The sequence below is a fragment of the Megalops cyprinoides genome, chromosome 6, assembly GCF_013368585.1.
Source record: "Megalops cyprinoides isolate fMegCyp1 chromosome 6, fMegCyp1.pri, whole genome shotgun sequence".
In the NCBI taxonomy this organism is placed as follows: Eukaryota; Metazoa; Chordata; class Actinopteri; order Elopiformes; family Megalopidae; genus Megalops; species Megalops cyprinoides.
The window spans coordinates 32,354,980-32,375,636 of record NC_050588.1 but is presented as its reverse complement, the minus strand read 5'-3'; the positions used below and the strand labels follow the sequence as shown (position 1 = coordinate 32,375,636).

Genomic DNA, 20,657 nt, shown 5'->3' with positions numbered 1-20,657 from the left:
CCCCTGGAAGTGTTCATTCTGTGCCTTTCACACTGACTCAGTGCCTGGACCTGTTGGGAGTTTAGTTTATGAGCAGAAACAATATGTCTGTCCAGAATGATACTTAAAAGGCTAATCTGTCCAGATGAATCGGCGGCCTGTCCAGTTTCCACGGGTCGGTTTGATGTAATAAAAGGCCATAGCAGTTTATGGAGCTGTCGGAGCATGAAACACAGCGTCCCCCCACATTCCCCTGACCCTTCCAGTCTGCCATGAAGAGTGCTAGCAGAACAGAGGGAGTTCAGTTTAGGAATGGGAAACAGACCCCAGTTCTCAGCCAGGCCCTCAAGCTGTCTCTACCTCACGTGCACACGCGTGCACACACACACACACACACACACACACACACACACACACACGCACACACATGCTCACACATGCTCACACCTGCTCACACACAAACAAATGCACGCATGCACACACACACATCATTCACACGAACACACACACAAACACATGTACCTGCACATACACATACACACAAACACACAGGAACACACACATGCACGCACATGCATAGACACACACACACACACACACACACACACACACACATACACACAGGGCCCCTTTGGCTCAGAGAAACATCTGTTTCTGTGCATACAGAGTGTGAGGAGCCCTCTTTCCTCCAGCTGACTGTGTCCGAATGTAAATCTTCCCCAATTCCTAGAGCTGCGGTAGAGAGGGGCAGGGGAGGAGCTCCACAGAGAACCTGAGCCGAAGTCACAGTTCCAAGAAGACGTGCACTGCGTTTTTGGAACATTCTGTGCAGGCGTACGCTTGCAGACAAATTGTCTGCTGTTACGAACCTTGCACAGAATGTGCAATGTGCAAAACTAAATACAGATTTAAGCTGGTGCAGTGTAAATGCTCCATAAAAATGCAAATGCATGTTAGCATTGCATGGGCATGTTGAAAGAATAAATCTTCCCATGCAAACAGCGAACACGTCAAATTAATGATTCAATCTGCTCATGCTCGTGGTAGCGTTACAGCACCAAATCTGATTAAATTCATTGCCCAGACAATGTCACAACCTCAGTTTGAACCTAAATCCCCTCTGTTCTCAAGATCAGAACTGTCATCTGTTTTTCCACAGTTCGGTCTCCACAGACAGGTGGATGCAGAGGTGTTCTCAGGATGGCTGTCTCTCCAATAAGGGGCGGAGAACAAGAAGAGAGGCCTGCTGCAGCCATCACATGGGCCCTACATGTGTGTTGCGGAAGGATATTGGAAAAAGTCATAGGGTTTCTTCCCAGAATCCACAGGGAATGTTTCCAGGAACTTTGCAATAATGTGTTACTGTGCATGAGGGGTAGGGGTAGCTAGTGGTGTTGCTGGAGGGGGGGGCCTTCGCTGTAGTGATACTATTTATGGCGCTGCATGGTGTGTGGGAGAGAGAGGGGGAAAGAAGAGGGGGGGGGGAAAGACGCCTGAGGAGTCCTGTGATCGCGCGCCGGCCGTGACGGACCGCGAAGAGCCCGCGCGACTCCTTGCCATGTAGGGCATATAGCTGGCGATGCCTCTAGACAGCTGATGTCCACACTTGACCCGCAACCCGACACCACGCTCACCGGTGGCACTCACAACCTTCATTCATTCACTGCAGCCTTCACGCTTCTCAGAAACACACAGGCTTCAGTCTTTCAGGCAAACTCCAGCTGCTGCCAGTGAACACATGACACCCCCCCCCCCCCCAACTTGCTGTGCATCCTGTGCACATGCACATATACCTTCATGATGAATTGGCTTCGTTATGTCCCCGCAGAAACTGAGCTAACTACGTTAAGATAGTAGTTATTAAATTAGCGCAATTAAAAAGGCAAGCAGTGTGTTTTACATTTTACAGACAAGTGCTGCTATTTGTGTGTTCAACCAGATAATTGTTAGTTTTGACAGTTGTAACCTATGGCCACAGATTAGCACAATTTTATTAAAGAAATAAATGAACAACTTTTTACTAACTGGCTAAAGAGACAAGGTACAGGAAACCCATTATCATTACACATGATATTCTGTAACTTAAAGCATACTGTACTGCAATCTCCACAAAGATCTCACTGATTTTTGCTTTGGTTGCCTCACTGAGCTTCAACATTCAAATTTAAGCATTTATACTATATTATATTATATATTATAAAGTACACTAACAGGCATCTGAAAAAACAGGACTAGTTAGCGACCACAGTAATTTTCATTTAAATATTTGTAATATAGATGTGAAAGGTTCTGAGCCTTTAAGTATTTTTTTCTCAATAAGCTATTGTTTATCTTTCACAGATAGGAAAGTCAGTTTATGCACCATCAAATACAGCTGAGCTGAAGACCTTTTTCCCCACAGTGCTTTGTAATGTAAATCAGTAGAAAACTCATACACCAGTGGTGTCTTCTGAATCAGTCCTGCCCTGCTGTGGTCATTCTGACACCAAATGCTGACCAAGTACTTCTCTCGGGGGGGGGGCAGAGGGGGGGTTGGCACTTAGCCCTGCCTCAGGCATATTCGGATCAATTAGCAGATCAATAAGCTATTTGTCTCATCCTTGTCTAAGATTGAGCTTTAATACCAGTTCATTTTGGTCCCACATTCCTCAATGACCCCTGGGGCTTAACACCAATCAATGAGGAATGTCTAGTGGATAAGCTGTTTTTAAATATTTATGCTCTCCTATTTCTGAGAGCTGTGAAGAGGGAAGGTACAGGACTAATCCAGGGCTGGTGACTTCTCAAAACACAACTAATGCCATCAGTCCAGTGACAAGGGCTCCAGGACTGACCACAGAGATCACATGCAAATTTAGATGCCACTTTAAATGCAACCTGTTCATCCTGAGAGAGAGAAAAAAACATTACTAGAGATTTCCTCGTCATAGTTCCAAATCGATGGCATGGATTTTCAGTGACAGCAGCTCCACATGGTTCTCTGCTCCTGAGAGGCATTGTCTGTTGGTTCTAGTTTCACACAAAGACTCACACTAATTAAACCAAACTGTTCTCAGATGGGTTATGTTTTTCTCTGTGCGGGTAGTTGCTGGAAGAGTTAGAGGACCAGCTAGCCTAGAGTTCAGGAGCATGGGGTCAAGAGATGTCACCTATGACTTAAAAAGTGTTTGGATTTGGACAATTTTCACGCCCTCAAGGTGTCATTAGTCTTGCTCACACTATTCACACCAGGCCAATCCAGTAAATCTTCTGCACTTCTTCCAATGTAAATAATTGCATCTGACCCTGCATTTGCCTGGATTTGGGTAAACCTTAAGGCACATGGGGAAGTTGTTCAAGGAGACAGATAATTCACACATACTGCACTATCCTTAATACAACGCACATGTGCAAGTTATTTATTGGTACCCATTCTCTCCACTAAAGTCTTACCAGTGCAGATGATAATTAATGCAATCTATTACCAATGGTGTTGCTGTATTATCCTGTGACAAATGGACTGCCAGACTACAGACATCCAGTCTCTTCAGTGTTCTCCATCATGGTGAAACTCAACATAATGTGGTATTACATACACTGCATTCCATCTCAATTCAGTGAAATCCTGCATACATCAAACTGACTGTTTTCACATGCTAGCGGAGCAAGACACATAGCCTCCGAACCTCTGAAAATACTGGAATGAATAATTAAAGATGATGGCAATTTGTTTACTTGGGACGTGGTGTAGACTTGCACCCTCCCCTGCATCGTTTTAACTATGTCTACCCAAAATGCATCTGGATCCTAACCTTCCCAAAGTGGGCCACCAAAATGTGCCAAAGTTTGACAAATTCATTGTCAAAACCCCTTTTTTAGAATTGATTTAATGTTTACATTGGCACAGCATGTCTGTGTGCCTAATTCTTCAGTCGCACGTATCTGCTGCCGTTTGTAACCATATAATTGTCTTTCCGTATACTTGTGTAATTGTTCCAGTCTTTCAATTAGTTGCCCATGTTCCACAGCTGCTATAGGCTTGCTCTTTTCAAGCTCTGTGGAGTGCTCTGCATTTACAGCGGTGGTGAAACAATAGCTCAAATGTCAGTTTGCTGGATCTTCTTGTTTGCAATTGATAGCGATGCTAGAACTGCCTTTCAAGCGCCTCCACCTTCGTAGAATTATTCTTCATAGAATTGCACCCGGGTGCAACACTGTGACAATATGTAAATAAGCCGTTCCTTCATTCTTGGTTTACTGACAGATTAGCTGTGCATTCATTTAGCACATCAGCAGATAATAATCACCCACAGCGCCTGGTTTCCATGAAGCACCGTGATATAAATTAAAGCCTCAATTCCTGCAAAAAGAAAAAAATGCCACTTATGAGACATTAACTGTAGGGTTTTGTCACACCAAGTCAAACAAGGTGCCTCTGCACACAAGTGCGAACGCTTTACAAACCCCATTCAAAGGAAAAGCGCCAATGACCGAACTTCTGAAGCTAAAGCAATGTGACTCTGGCCTTGTGTGAAGTTAATTATCACACCTACTCTGAGTTTACGGCAGCGTCTCTCCTGAAGACGGCTCGCACTATGCTTGTCAGCGCTGAATTTCTACCACCTGATGTGACAGCGGGGGGGGGGGGGGGGGAGTTTAAGAATCGCTCACAGGAGGCATACGGAACGTTTTAACTAAGATTCCTCGACTGTTAGACACAATGAGAGCAGCTAGCTAAGATAGCCACTTCCTTCTGCACTGAGACTACAGTACCACATTCAAGGACTTCTAGCAGTTCTGTTGTGTAATCCCCCTCCCTTCCTGAGCCAGTAACCAAGCTGCCTCACTGCAGTTTTAACAAGCAGGCAATTAACAAAAGCTCCATTCTAGACAAAGCAACTCTGTGACCCCCCCACCAACCCCCCCCTCTCTAAATCTGTCACAGAGTCTGGGACCAGATTCACCACTGGATTTTTTTCCCCTTTCCTCCCATGAGATAATTTATCCTGATGTAGCCTAGGAAAGAGGCCTGGTTTATCTAGGATTGAAAACATCCGAGAATTATCAAAGCCATTTTTTTCTCCTTTCCTCCTTTGCAGTTTTTTTTTTTCCCTGTGAACTGCATCGTGGGTGAAGCAGGATGTGGGAGCTCAGGGCAGAGTTTCCAAACACAGAGTAGGAGAAACGGAAGAGAAAGCCCAGCTGGTTTAACTTGGCTCCCAAAGGACATTGTCTGAGTCTGAGTCTTACATGATTTTGTGGATATACACATCCATTCCCAATTACGGCACTTTATCCTCCAAATGATCCATTGTTTTCAGCATTTCTTAGGTATGTTTTGACCCAAATGAAGAAAATGACTCAAGATGATGTAATTGCTCTGTCACAAATTAATACCGTATTCAAAGTTATTTTTTTCATCCTGAACATGCTCTGTTAGAAGGACTTAGGGCCCCCTCTAGTGGTGACAGGAACCAACTGTCACAGTACAAATTTGCGTGACTGTACAATCAGATTCACAACTTTCTGTGGGCATGAAACCTTGTTACTGCTGGACAAAGGGGTCATTGTGCAGCATGTACTTAAAAGAAGTCACTAGGTTTGTCACATGAGATGCTAAACAAATCGTACTTCATTGAGAATACTGAAGGCATTTCCCCTTACAGCAATCTTACATTCCTTTAGAGACATTCCACAGGGATCAGTACAGTGTGCTGGCAAAAGAGACCACACTCACAAGACCAAGGCCTTTATATTCTAATGGAAGCAAATGTAGGACAAATATGTGTATTTTGCCCTACACTAAAAGCACCCTGAAATGGGTGGGATGATGAAGCATGCATCCCAAAATTATCACATTGATTTAGTGGTTTAATGGTCTTTTTAATAATTATAAATGATATTTAGTGGTTAAGACAAAACTTCATACATCATTACTACTACTACAACTAAGAATATGATCCTTAAAATAAGACCGAAAGAAGTCAAGCTAAACAAAGTATATGGTACTTTGTCTCACTCAGTACTAGTCTCACTTTGTACTAACACTGGGTTTCTTAAATGGGTCTTGATACAGGAAGAGTGAGAAATATAATTATGATAATATAAGTAAAATTAAGGCATTGAGAAGGCTTTCACAGGTGAAATACCGACTCGTAAATTCAATCAGCTAATGATTTGGGATCTTTAAATGATGATGATTCTGCTGTCTTTCCATTCATTACCTTATTTTTCCATTGCTAATGTTGGAACAAGTCACACACATGACTTTTTATGACCTCTTTCTATCTAACAGCTTGACAATAATAAATGACAAGATTTTTTTTACATTTATTTTGTTATTTTACAAACTGAAATTAAAATATAAATACATCTCTTCCACACCTGTGTACAGCCCTGACCTGGGCTGTCCACAGCACCAGACAACACACACAAGCTCTGCTCCTGAACTGGCTCATTAAGGTGCAATCACAACAAAAAAAACAAACAGAACCTATAGCAACACCTGGTTTCTGCTATTAAAGCCCAGATTCAATCCAACTGCAATTCAGTCTGTCCTGAACTTTGAGTAATGATATTAAAATAGCCTTACTTTGCTTTCATTTACATGACACTGACTTCTGTAGTCACTAAAATTAATGAAAAACTTGTAGATAAAAAAGTAACACCTTCTTAATTTTGCTACTCAGAATTATGGACAAAGTGCTTTACAGTTTAATTGGACATAGGCCTAAGTCTCTCCACATAAACACCCCTCCCAAATAACCCCAACATCGAGCTTCCTATTATTACACAATCCACCCTTGGTAATATTCACCCACCTCATATTTCAAGGCAATCCTTAATTTTGAGACACTGATGTGGCAAAAATGTATATATATTGAGGGGTACTTCTGTCAAAGACCAAATCTGAAAAGAACCTTTTTAAATTCTTTAGAAGTAAAAGCAAGAAAAATATGGCACCATGACAAAATGTCTGGAAAAAAGGGCTCCAAAAATACAGCATTTGGTAGCGGAGGGAAATACAGGATATTGCAATGATTTGCTCTTGTAAACCCACTGACCCACAAATATCTATTCAAACGACACCCATTGACCCCCACAAAAAACTAAGATCCATTGTTGTTCCGAAAGTCTGGTCTCAGCAGTCTGCTACTCTGCTGGCAGGGGGCGACAGAGAGGCACAGAGACAGTGCCTTTGGGATTGAGGGAGGTGGTGTTGTTGGGTTTTTGTTTTGTCTGCACATGAGGAAGCTGTGAATCTGTCAGTCTGTCTGCTCATCTAGCTTCTTCCCTCACAGGTGGAGCTGGCTGAAGGCTGAGGTACTTAGTTCACAGCTGCAGCGACAACTGAAGGCTGTTCCAACTAAGATGCCTTCCCCAGTTCAATTTTCTTCTGGATGGCCCGTGCCGAATGGTATATCAAAGAGTCAATTAGCCCAGCCACTAGGGACAGAGATGCATAAAGACAATTTTAGTCCAGCAAGTGGCATTACACAGAGATTTGATTACTTGCAATTGTGAACCCTAATCAATACAGTCCCATCTCCACATACATCATCTACTCATTACATTTCATTACATTACTGTCAGTTAGCGGACGCTCTTATCCAGAGAGACTTACATATGTTACAATTATCACGCTATCATTTATACAGCTCGATATTTACTGAGGCAATTCTGGGTGAAGTACCTCGCCCAAGGGTACAGCAGCACTGCCCCAGTGGGGAATTAAACCAGCAACCTTTAGGTTACAAACACAAAACTAAAAACCAAATGTACTTCCCAAACTAAATTCTGTACAATCATGGTTGATAAGTCTGTCATTTCAAAGTCATTTACTTTAATAACACCATGGTCATTTTGTCTGGATTTAGAGAAATAAAACAGATAAAGACAGAGGGGACGGACAGACCTGTGAATACTCCACCAATGATGGCACACACTCCTGTCAGAAAATGGGTGAAGGACCTGAAAACAACAAAATGCAACATGAACCACAATGCTCCACCAGACTGGCAATATTCCTTATGAGGCCGTCTTTGGTGGGTGGGTTCATGAAATACAGACAAACAGAAGTTGGAAAGAATGTAATTTGTCAATTAGCACTGATGTTGTAACAACCTATATGATTACTTACTGTGTAAACATGTTGCAAGCATACAAAATGGACTTGCATGGATACTAGGAGCAAGAACTAATAAACCTCTAAGAGAAAATAATAATAATAAAATCTGGAATCTTTGTAACCTTGATGTTTGACCCTGTGATCCGAATACCACTGAAGACAACATTTACACTACATTTCACTACAATCTATGAACAACTGCCCATGTCAACACATGGAAACCACTATGAGTGGACAATCTAAAAACACAATGTCCCTTTCACTTTTGTTTTTAGGACAATGTGAGTCTGAACTGACATTGTACTCATAACACTGTGGTATAATTCACTGCACACTTTTTAAACAGATCTGCATGAAGGTGCAACAAGGATTACTATCTATATCACTACATATTAGCCCTGGTATTACTTATATGCATGAAAGAATCTGAAAGAAATTAAGATTTTGTGTTTTTAGTTCACAGGGTTGAAAAGGCCTACCTCTGTTTCTCTGTGAACTTGACCATCATGGGGGAGAGTTCATACAGCACAAACACCCCCGGCAAGCCCTGGTCCCCAATCAATCCATTGGCCACCTTCTCATGTCGAGTCACAGAGAACTGATTTGTTTTCACCACCTATCAATCATAAACACAGCATAACACAGAGGATTTGGCATCACCAAAGCCAGCAAGATGCAGACTAACAGGCTATAATTCATGAAAGAAAAAGAAAGACACAGTCTTAATTAAGCTTAATTAAACAGAACCTCAAAATATCAACAGATTTTAGACCACTGGCTGTTTTAGCCCTGAGAGATATTTGTAAAATATGTCATCATGAACGGGATGCTCTGCTCAAATTAAACTTTACAATACTTTGTCATTAACATTCCACCCTGAAATAATAATATATATGCATAAATTATTTCTTATATTAGTAATATGTTACATGAATAATATTTTATCCTGATATACAGCTGTACACAATGCATACAGCTGTATAATATTAAGCGCTTGTATAAAGGACTCGAAAACTCACCTCTCCATCTCCCTTGACGTAGATTGTTGGTACTATCTTCACAAAATACTGGTACATCATGGACGCTGAAATAACAGGTAATATTATGCTATTACAGTTTTTTTACAATCATTTTCACACGTGTCTCAATACCATGTCCACATTTTCAAAACACTTAACACATCAACCATATCAGTAGACTATGTGAACTAAACTGTGTATACTTTTGCATTGCTTTGATACAAAATGCATTCAATCACCACTTCTTCCGAAATTCATGAATACCTCTCTCAGTCAATGTTCACCACCAGCAAAATTCTGTACAAAGCAAACTTTGCAGACATTAAGGCACTCTGTTCAAAAGTTAACTTTCAGTTCAAAACTGAAATTTAGATCACTGTAGATGGAAATATGCTGCATTTTGACAGACAAATGAAACTATATGCTTGAAATAAGACAGATTATTCTGATTTTAGCAGAAAGTTTATTCAGTTTTTTTTGTTTGCAGCCTTGTTACCAATTTTGTAAGTGGTCATATATAGGCAAATATATATGTAGTTGTCGCTGAAGAGATTTTTTCCACTATTACTGCTGTATATGTAAGTCATGGGCTATCGGTGAGAGAAAGTGACCCAAGAATGCAACTACATTAAATTTACCACACTCAATAGTGGTATCTAAAGTATTGTGATAAGCAAAACAACAGATGAAAAAGTTTGTTCTTGGTGTCATGATAGCTGCTTGGCTTCAAATATTTATGGGGTGTGGGGGATTGTAGGAGTGGATAAGATATGCTAAAGATTTTTTTCTAAAGGTTCAAGGCAAAGGAGAATGTTGCAGTAAATGTGAAAATCATAAAAATTTGACCCAAAATACAAAGTACACCATGGATCAGCATTAGGGCTACAGCAGACTTCTAGTGGTAGTATCATGTGTTGTTGTTTCACTTACTGTACTAGAAATGAAAAGCATCTGCAGACTTTTTGTTGTACTATAGTATACCTCAGAAATTGTAGCATAGAGCTGCCATGAGACGTATTGCAGCATTTCAGGTTTGTTTGGTATTACAATATGTGCTGTAAACTTAACTTTTTTGCAACACGGAACTAATCTATTCAAAAACAGAGGATACGGCCACACACAATATATGCATCTTGCAATGCTTCAAGTTGTCTCTGTTTTTTAGCCCATTGTAATTTGAGTGACAAAGTAGTCTGCTGGGAGAGAGCATTTCCTATAGTTATGGCAGCACGAGTCACTTTTGGGTGAATTATGAAGTGTTTTGGTGGTTGTAGTGCATTTTGCACGAAAGATTAACTGCGCTCATATGTATGGTTGTTAAGCACACAGTGTTAAGAGTTTTGAAAAAGTGGCCATGGTATTGACCTGTGTGAAAACGGTTGTAAAAAACTGTAATCCAATGTTCCCAGAAGCAACCACTTATTTCCGTCAATGTAGAAAATTATTTGCAGCCTTACATCGCGAGGGGGCGCTATATAAATTAACAACATCTTTGCAGCTGCTTCACCCGTATCACGTGCTAGGGGTGTATATCATTGACACTACTTCCTTTCACGACATGGCGTCTTTGTAAAACGAGCTTTATTTTTCCGTGAATGTGTAAACATTACTGTAAGCTAAAGGACAGAGCCGAAGGAAACGCGAGGACTCGACTTTTATTTAGAAAGCCACGGTAAGACTTGGTACTTATAAGAATAATTGTTAAAGTAGTCGAAATGAGAGCTCTACATGGAGTCACTGTTCAAGGCCAGATCGAGGTGATATGGCCGCAAGCTTGCCAACAAGCTAGTGAGCTAACGTTACATCTAGTCTGTCTAGTCAAGCACCATCATATGAGCTGGAGACAGAAAAAATCACCAGTGTCTTATAACTGTTCACAAGTTAAACTAACCAACACTGCGTGGGGTTTAAATCTATGTGTCTAACTAGCTTGCCAGGTTCTCATGGTACGTTACACTGGCACTCTGTGCTAACAAATATCTGGCTAGCTAACGTTTTACAGCCCACGTTAATATCTAATTTATCTACTACTATTGCTAGCAAGCCTCAATAGGGGGCACCGTTCTCTTAGGTATAACGTCACCCCCCACGGCTATTATCGTTCACAATTTAGCGAGAATAAAAATAAGTATTTCAAAGTGAGGCTTTCGTCACTTAAAAAAAAACAGTTGGATAATTTGTCAAACAGTTCCGTAACTGGGCATGCAACGTCTTTATTTTTTACTTAACACTTGTGGATTTCGTGAATAAGCGTAAACGTAATCCTCCTTTATTGCCAATGTCAGAGAGATGGGTGGTTTTGAGGTTAAGGCAGTAAGAGCGCTGACATCGGGGTCAACCAAGCGTTGGACAAATTGACACGCTGGGATTTATTTAGCTACCTTGCCGTTGTGTAAGCGGCAGCAGGTTAGCCAAACCGTGTGGGGTTCTGTCTGACCTAAGAGGCTGACGGTACAGCAACGTCTCTCCCTGCAGATGCCGGTAGCAGTAGGACCGTACGGACAGGCTCAGCCCAGCTGCTTTGACAGGGTAAAGATGGGCTTCATGATGGGCTTCGCTGTGGGAATGGCGGCTGGTGCCATGTTCGGGACTTTCTCCTGCCTGAGGTATGAACGTTTCTACAGAGACTTCTACTGCCTGATGTTCTTCATAGCTGTAGCTACAATATAACAGTGCTACCTGCCAATTGTGGTTTTCAGCTCGCAGCAGGGGCACATTTGCTGTCAATACGAAGTTAGCAGGGAATGCTTCACGCACAGTTAAGCAGCCTATCTGGTAAATGACTATAGGTTTTTCTTTCTTTTGCGTTACACTCAGTTCAAGGTCCAGACTCGCAGGCTATTGGGTGTCCAGTGTATATCCATTCAGATTAGTCACTCTTGCTTGATTGAACAGAGACATACTTCAGCACCTGTGCTGGGTTGGCAGCTGCGTGGGTTTGACAGAGTGGTGTTCGTGTTCCCTGCAGGATCGGGATGAGGGGGAGAGAGCTGATGGGAGGAGTGGGCAAGACCATGATGCAGAGCGGCGGGACCTTTGGCACATTCATGGCTATCGGGATGGGCATCCGTTGCTGAAACCAGCTGCTGGCACTTTACACAAGACTCTTAGATTCAGCTGTTCATTCCCACATAAGATTAAGTATTCTGTGAAATATTTTTTGGACAGAAACAATCCAATAAAGGCTGTGACTTAAATCTCATATTTTAAAATGATTCATATAGCGCCACGCCCTGGGTGGCCCACCCAGCCGGTGGCTACTAGGTTATTAAACAAGGGTAATAATATCAAAAGTTCAAGTACAGCGAGACTGTTCATGACCCGAACTTCCCTCAAAAGTGTTGGTAAAGGGAGGATAAAGAGCTCCAAACCTTGTGGGGCAGCAACGTCTGTTCCATCCAAGGGATTGACAATGCCTGGGTAGTCCTTCCCAAAGGAGAGGTGTTTGATGTAGTGAGTCATGTTGATCTACCACAGTTGAGAAGAGAAACACAGTTAGTCCGTCGGCAGATCTGGATTATGGTCATTCTTTGGTGTAAAAGGAAGAAACAGATGCACTTACATTGTCTAGGCCAAAACTCTGTAGATCATGAACTGCAAAGGAAACATGACACAAGATGTTAAGGATGTGTATGATTTTTTTTTTTATACTAGAGACAGCCTCCCTGACTTGTAGTTTCAGGGTTTGGATGTGTGGAAGCAGATTTACCTCTTCATTCAAGTACTCTGACAAAATACTACTATTGAGTTCAAATGTTGAGTTGGTTTGAATTCAAATGGGATACAAACAGCACATTCAAACAACAGAAATTATTAAAAGATGTGAAATTGTAGAAAAGATTGTGATAAGTTTGATTTGTGCGCCTTCACCATCTTAAATAAATTGGAACTACAAGCGAAATCAACAGTCGAGCTGGTTATTTGCAAGAGACAATTTTAAAAAGCAACAAAAAGCTCACATTTTAAGATTTCTTTTTAACAGTTAAGTAACAGGGTAAATGCAGACTTGGTGAAACATCTTCATTTCAAAAGACTGAATGTACTATGGCCTCTGCTGAATGACAAGACATCACATGTGGGGAATGTACGGGTTTTGATAAAAAGAAAAAAAAAAAAACTGGAAAAAACAGATCAACTTACTTTCCACAGCGTGCACTGCAGAAAGAAGAAAAATAAAGTCACTGTATGACGCATCTCAGGAGAACACAAAATCCTCCAGCCCTAGAGGACAGCGAGTAAACCTTGCCTTTACTGAGAGCTTCAGTATGGGGGTTGCCAACCGTCAGGGCCGGTCCCAGCCCAATTCATATGGGGAGCTCAGTAAAGTAAGGTTTCTGTGTCTTCAAGGGCAGCAGGGGTCCAGATTTATTCTGTGTACATGGGCACTTCCCCATTGTGGATCAGCTATACTTTTAATAGTCTGCACCAAGGCAGCCTCATGCTTGTAAAGTCTCTGCTTTCTGTCACTGAGCAAACTGCGACCACACATTAGATAACGGGAAGCTTGAGTGGTGCATTGTTTGGTGGTGGTGGGGGGGGGGGGGGGGGGGTCACCAGAAACTGGATAAGCCAGACTCCTGCATTGAGGAAAGTAGGTGACCATTCTAGCTGTGGTATAAATAGATGAGCCGTACAGACTCTTCACAGCAATTTTAGAGACCAATGAATCATCTAAGCAAACCTACAACCTGTTTGAATGGACTTTATATACCTTGTTACTTAATCCTGACATTGATTTGAGTGACCTTAATGATTACTTTTGAAGCAAATTTGCAGCATACCTGGAATGCAAAAGAAGTAAATGGCACCCTCAGAGCAAAAGCACTTAGTTGTGACTTTAAAGAGTAGATTCACAAAGGGGTGGTTAGTTTAACAAAAGAGAAATTTTAAGAAATCCGGTAAGGATACCTGCAGATCCACAAATAGGCTTTCCATCACGGGAACACCTTCTGTGGAATGTAGGCCCTGAGTTTCAACTCTGTTTTTATCCTGTGATAAAAATACCCTCCTTTATGAATCTACCTCTGAAGTGATTCCCCCTTTTTGCAGAAAACCCAAATAGCACAGCAGGCGATGGCAGATTTCAGCCTCTTGAAATAAAGAGCAGGTTGCTGCAAATTCATAAATCAACAAAGTTATGTAGCCATTTGAAGCTGATAAGGTTGGTTAGTTTATTAGTGTTGTTAGTTTCATCAACATGCATGACAGTTAATTTTGCAGAAATGTCCATTTCTAATTCTACTAGGATCCACCGAGGAAAGGCAGTAATACCGATGATGTAGTGGGATGAGGTATTGGCACTGAGTGCATTGCTTTACTACAAGACAGCACAATTTGTGAGACTTTCAGTGGTTTCTTGAATGTGCTTATCAAAACATCAAACAAAAAAAATTCATATGCGGAGGTGCACACATTATCTTATATTAACACTTCGAAACTCTTAAGTACTGATGTACATTAGCAGCTGCCATGAGTCTTATTAAAGCACTCAAGAGATTATTATTAGACCAGAGTTGGTGAACCTGCATGAGGTTAGCCTTCCAGAACCTGGGTTAGGCACCCATGATATAGAACTTTGTCATAAAATATCTTAAGCCTTAGGCCTTAAAGCAGTCCACAGAAATGATATCTTTACTCAAAAGTACAGCATAATTAGGTGGGCTTTTAGATGTATTTACTTAACATTTTTCCCCTACACATAAAAAATGTAAGCTCATGATAAACCTAACATTTGCACTCAGTGGTGGCCTTGGGTATGTGATAAGAGTGGATTAGTCTTAAAAGATCGTAGAAACTGACGCTAACCAGAGATACATACGCAGCTAAACACCATCTTGAACCTGCTGCACTGTGTCACTCCAGGACAAGGCTCGAGTATCTATGTACCATTCAACCCATTCAACTACAAAGACATGGGAAATCGAAAGTGGTATAATTTTCTGTCAGTCCAAAAAGACCACTTCTGAAACAATTAATACGCTATAAATTAACCACTTAACTTGTCATTTTAAGGTGGCCTGAAAGCAAATTTATGAACACTTTGGTAAACTACATTGCTCAGTTTAGAGCGAACAGGCCTGACCAGTCTAGATTCCTCCAAACACCTTTTAAAATATTGTTTCCAAAGCCTTTGTAACTTTCTCAGCAAAGTTCCCTTTCCCATATCATTCAGCCATGTACTATTGTCCATTTCACCAGTGAAACCTCTACATCATCCAGATCGTTCAGTATTAGATTTTGTGCACTGTGCATAAGTTAACAAGCCAACGGGTAGTTAAGGAACATAACACTTGCTGTGTGTGAACCACTGCATTAGTGATTGACTCTGTAACCGAAGAATGGAGGTGTGAAGTAACAGGCTTAAAGGGAGAGAAGAGAGGAGACATGCATTCACGTGCACAGTCACACAGAGCTCGAACAGCTGCTCACTCTGGGATGTGTACAAACACACCGCTGAGCAGAGTGCCAGACGCATAAAAGAAAGTCTCTGGTCACTCTGGCTGTTTGTGATGTGCGCTGAAGACACAGGTCACTGAACTCACCGCTCCTGATGGAGACTGTGCTGAGAGGTTGGGAGTGAACTCTTACAATAGCCTGTGCCCACACCTGGTCTAAGTCACACTTCTTACGTCATAACAAATTTAGGGTCGTGTTTTTGTTGGGCTCTTTTATCACTTGGTTGAGCAACCAAAAGTGTCTAGAGCAGCAACTGAAAACTGCCATTGTTAACCCCACAGCTGCACTTACAGGTCATCTAGGCCTGATTAAATTAGTAAAAGGAAACCTACGGAAAGATGGACTTACCGCGCATTAATCAATCTGACACTTAAGGGCCAAAGACATGGCGTTTGCTCGACATACCAAACTGATAGCTTCCTGGTGTTCATTTTCAAATACCTGACTTTAGTAGAAATGTTAAAATGAATTTCAAACTGTGATTAGATACCTATGTAAAATGACAACTGTAAGAGGAACTGAAGAGAAAAATAATCAGTTGCAGGTACATGATTCAGTAAAGCTGTTGATGGTTATCTTTTGGAATAAAAGCTGTCTTCACTGCTCCTTAGATGCAACAGACACTGAGTGGTTTGACTGAGTGTTATGCATCACTAGAAAGGTATGGATCTCTTCTCTCTCCTTTACAAAGGTGATATTTTCATTATATCTACAATCCAAAAGCATAACTGAGAACCAGATTCCTTAAACATGCTAAAATGTTACATTCTAATGCTTTTAAAATAGCCATGTCCCGAGCACATAGTGAGTGCTGTTAGGCTACCACTGTGTCACATCAAGTGCTTTAAAGGCCTTTAAGTGTTAGATTTTTCCTTAATTTGCTGCTATTCTATTAACAAGACCAGAGGAGCAAAGACTTATTTCAGCCTTTCTCCCTACTATGTCTTAAATGAGCAGGTCATACCATGAACATGGGACTGCTGGAAACTCTTGCCGGGGGCAAAATGGAAATTTCCTGCCACCTGCCAAGATAAAAGTTCACAGTCAGACAAGCAGAAATTAAAACGGTAGTGTTACATACTACGTGTGGAGGAAGATATGTCTGTGGAATACCTTGTTGACCTCCAAGAAGCCATACACCTGACAACCCTCATTCTTCTGCTCCTGCATCTTTTGGCTGAAGCCCTCTCTTTTGCACTGCTCGATGGTGTCTGGGTTCTTAAACGCCCAGCCCCTCCGCCGGTATGCCTCCCGCACATCATCACAGGAGTTACAGCACCTGCAGCAAACATGGAAAACATGACCAGAGGAATGTAATGGGCAATTTATAGCAACTGCTATAGTGTTTAGATGTGGTGGCAGTGGTGCGTCGTGGTCAGGAGCAACCGAAAGGGATTCCCTGCTGGGGCACTGCTACTGTACCCTTGGGCAAGGCACTGAACCCACAACTGACTTTAAATGGATAATATGTAAAATCTGTAACCTGTGTAAGTCCATCTCTTTTACACTCCTAAATTAACATATATGGTATAAATTAACATACAATATTGATTAAATACTGTAAGTATTGAGTACTTAATTACAGTGCCTTTGCAAACAAGTAACCAAAAGCATGTTTAAGGTCCACATCCACTGAACTAAAATTACTTTGTACTACAGTTGCGTACTAAGGCAATTTAGGTTAAATTCCTTGCCAAAAGGTATCACAACAGTGTCCCACTGAGGAATTGAACTGGTATAAGCCCTGTTCCTTACCACTCTATTACACTAAAAACAGAGTGCAACAAAAAACAGTTTAACAAAAAACTTGTTAAACAGATTGCAGCGGCAATTTTATTTCAAGCTAAACTGAATTCATTGTTATATCCTTGCAGTTGTGGAGCTTAAGGAAGCGAGATTCCCTTCAAGGTTTACTGCTAGATTCTCTCAGTGCACCCTCTGTACAGTGGCAGTAACCAGAGATCCATTCCTGCAGGTACACTATATGGACAAAAGTATTTGGCCACACCTGTTTTTCGGGGTTTGGGCTAGGCCCCTTACTCCAGTGAAGGGCAATCTTAATGCTTCAGCATACCAAGACATTTTGGACAGTGCTATGCTTCCAACTTTGTGGCAACAGTTTGGGGAAGGCCCTTTTCTATTCCAACACGACTGTGCCCCAGTGCACAAAGCAAGGACTATAAAGACATGGTTTGATGAGTTCGGTGTGGAAGAACTTGACTGGCCCGCACAGAGCCCTGACCTCAACCCCATCGAGCACCTTTGGAATGAACTGGAACGGAGATTACGAGCCAGGCCTTCTCATCCAACATCAGTGCCTGACCTCATAAAGGCTCTACAGAATGAATGGGCACAAATTCCCACAGAAACACTCCAAAATCTTGTGGAAAGCCTTCCAAGAAGAGTGGAAGCTGTTATAGCTGCAAAAGGGGGACCAACTCCATATTAAAGTATATGTATTTGAATACAATGTCATTACAATATAATGGTCAGGCGTCCAAATACTTTTGTCCATATAGTGTACTTCTCTCACAGCGGGACTTACTTTAGGTCTTCGGTCTCAGCTCCGTAACAGCTCTCACAGCGGTCAGGGTCCAGCTTGCTGGGATCAAAGACCTCTCCCTCATCATTCCCCAGTTCTGTAAGAACCGGAAAAAAATAATTCATACAACACAAAAGAAGGCTAATATGAACAGCACAATCAATGATGAATTCTTCCAAAAATCATGATCAAGTATTTCTAGTTTATTTCTCAGCTCCTCTCTAACACCAGCACATTTTAACAGAATCTAGAGAAAACAACTGCTTTAATAATTGTAAACTACAACTACCGGATGCCATATGTAGTGGTACAAATTTAAAGCCATTTTTATACCATAAAGGACTTTGTTGCAGAAAAGTAAGTGAAATACAACAAAGTCCATCTATGAAGTAGTTTGCCTGCGAAACTCATGTGATTGTGTAAGTATCACCACATCCGCACATGTCATTGTGTAAGAATCAGCGCATCCGCACATGCGATTGTGCAAGAATCACTGCATACGCACATGTGATTGTGCAAGAACAGCTTCTCCATAAGTGATTGTGTAAACATCAACACATCTGCACACATGATTATGTAAGAATGACAGCATCGCCATATGTGACTGTGTAAACATCAACATATCCGCACATGAGATTGTGTAAGAATGACAGCATCCCCATATGTCAGGGGTGTCCAAATCTCTCCTGGAGGGCCACTTGTCCTGCATGTTTTAGATCTCTCCCTGCTCCAACACAGCTGATTCAAATGATCAGTTTGTTATTCAGTAGCTTCAGGAGTTCGTTACGAATTGATCATTTGAATCAGCTGTGTTGGAACAGAGAGAGATCTAAAACATGCAGGACAAGTGGCCCTCCAGGAGAGGTTTGGACACCCCTGCCATATGTGATTATATAAGCATCGAGGCATCCTCACACTCACCATGCTTCTCCGCCTCAGACGTGACAGGTTTGCCTTCCTTATCCAGTCTTTGTTTGAATAGGTTGTGTTCGACATCTAACTGCTGCTCTCCGGCCACATCCATGGCATCGATACTGAGGTCTGAGAGACAAGGAAGAGGCTACATTACTCCTCCCAAAGTGCAACTATATTACAGCTGCATGGGGAAAAAAATACTGTTAACATAAATATAGCCCGCACAGGTGACTCAATACACAAACATTAAGGACTCATCATGTACATTCACAAATACATCAGGTCTTCTGGTTTATACTATACCAACACTCTTTGGTGGATAACATCTTGCAAATAAAGCTTTTTCTCACAGCCAATTTTACGTAGAGTTAGGTGGGTATATCATACCAGTGTTTCATTTAACTTTTCATTTTCCACCTGTTAAGACCTTTCTATACTTACATGCACATGGCATATGAGGGAATATGACATCAATGTTGATTTTCAGCTTATCACCACGTGACGTATCCACGTACAACTCTGGATGGACCTATAGGAAAAATAAATAAATAAATAAATAAATAAATACGCTAATCATCACGGACCATGACAGAATGAATCTATTAACAAGCAGGGCGACAGGTTCCTTGTAAGGGCAGGTGAATGGGACTCGAAGATCAACTCGTGCACACGTTTGCCTGCATGTATAGGGGCAGCAGTGTGGCATAGTAGTTAAGGAGCAGGACTCATAACCGAAAGGATGACGCTTCAATTCCCCAGTGGGGCACTGCTGCTGTACCCCTGGGCAAGGTACTTAACCCCCCATTGCCTCAGCAAATATCTAGCTGTATAAATAACATGTAAAAATTGTAACCTACGGCAGTGGTAAAATGCCTGTAAGGTGTTCTCAGGCTGTCCATTATGTCGTTCTTGATCGTAAACCTCTACTAAAAATTGCAGTATTCACATTGGAACTTAGCTGGTTAGCTACCGCCGTAAGTTTTTGTTCAGAAGTTTGCTGGCTATCTCGAGTCATATTTGCCTGTAGCTGCATACTGATAGAAATTCCGCATTTAACAAAGACTGCTCAATGATAATAGCAACAAAGTTCAAACCCAAACACAATGACATAACTGATAGCTGGCAAACTATCTAGGTATACATGAGAACATCCTAAAACCGACCCATCTTACCTCCTTAGTGAGATAATACTGCAACTCTGAGAAAAACAGGATCAACATGATCAGGCCGCTAATGATAGTTACTGCAGAAGAAAAGAAACAAACAATTGTTGATGGTTTATACGTTTAATTTTACATTTTCCTCATCCCATTCATATTTGCGTGTCAAAAAGACAGGCAGGCGAATATGCCGTAGCGATCGTTAAAGGCATTGCCAGATACAAACCCAAAGACTCTGCTGTGTGCTGTAGTAGCTTCACGCCATACAGCCCGAGGACGGCAGGGACTTACCCGTGGCTCCGCCACATGTCTTAATTCTAAAATCCTCTAGAGTTTTAGGATAGGCGTCAAACTGTTTTAGTTTATTCAATGCCTCCATCTTTCCTCGGTCTCACACTGCTTGCGAGAGACCCGGAAACATGGGTGTTTTTACAATTCTACTTCCGGTAGACAGTGGGATAGGAGAAGCCAATCAAACA

The 20,657-nt window shown here is 41.6% G+C and overlaps 2 protein-coding genes across 4 annotated transcripts; one reads left to right on the top strand and one right to left on the bottom strand.

Annotated features, from left to right (window-relative positions):
* Window positions 1-6,337: 6,337 nt before the first annotated feature.
* ergic3 (ERGIC and golgi 3) lies at window positions 6,338-20,587 on the bottom strand. 3 transcript variants are annotated; one of them, XM_036531466.1, is made up of 14 exons: window positions 20,470-20,587; window positions 20,191-20,261; window positions 19,460-19,547; window positions 19,025-19,144; window positions 18,107-18,200; window positions 16,675-16,840; window positions 16,526-16,583; window positions 13,246-13,260; window positions 12,668-12,699; window positions 12,477-12,573; window positions 9,106-9,170; window positions 8,566-8,702; window positions 7,874-7,929; window positions 6,338-7,404 (listed from the first exon to the last, which is right to left on the bottom strand). In XM_036531466.1, the coding sequence occupies exons 1-14, from the start codon at window positions 20,555-20,557 to the stop codon at window positions 7,325-7,327; spliced, it is 1,167 nt and encodes a 388-aa protein (XP_036387359.1). In that variant the 5' UTR covers window positions 20,558-20,587; the 3' UTR covers window positions 6,338-7,324. The 3 variants fall into 3 exon arrangements, with proteins under 3 accessions (XP_036387359.1, XP_036387360.1, XP_036387358.1); XM_036531467.1 differs by lacking the exon at window positions 13,246-13,260; XM_036531465.1 differs by lacking the exons at window positions 6,338-7,404; window positions 7,874-7,929; window positions 8,566-8,702; window positions 9,106-9,170; window positions 13,246-13,260 and having other exon boundaries at window positions 12,319-12,573.
* romo1 (reactive oxygen species modulator 1) lies at window positions 10,623-12,302 on the top strand. The gene is made up of 3 exons (XM_036531469.1): window positions 10,623-10,777; window positions 11,581-11,711; window positions 12,074-12,302. Exons 2-3 carry the CDS (start codon window positions 11,581-11,583, stop codon window positions 12,180-12,182), a joined length of 240 nt encoding a protein of 79 aa, XP_036387362.1. The 5' UTR covers window positions 10,623-10,777; the 3' UTR covers window positions 12,183-12,302.
* Window positions 20,588-20,657: the final 70 nt, after the last annotated feature.

What these genes read in the sequence shown, in the direction of transcription:
- romo1 (XM_036531469.1), top strand. Translation starts at nt 11,581, where the DNA reads ATGCCGGTAGCAGTAGGACCGTACGGACAGGCTCAGCCCAGCTGCTTT. An exon ending in GGGACTTTCTCCTGCCTGAG is followed by an intron (nt 11,712 to 12,073) that starts GTATGAACGTTT and finishes TGTTCCCTGCAG; the next exon opens with GATCGGGATGAGGGGGAGAG.
- ergic3 (XM_036531466.1), bottom strand. Translation starts at nt 20,557, where the DNA reads ATGGAGGCATTGAATAAACTAAAACAGTTTGACGCCTATCCTAAAACT. An exon ending in GCTTCTTGGAGGTCAACAAG is followed by an intron (nt 16,584 to 16,674) that starts GTATTCCACAGA and finishes TTATCTTGGCAG; the next exon opens with GTGGCAGGAAATTTCCATTT. An exon ending in AGACGTTGCTGCCCCACAAG is followed by an intron (nt 9,171 to 12,476) that starts GTTTGGAGCTCT and finishes CTGTTATTTCAG; the next exon opens with CGTCCATGATGTACCAGTAT.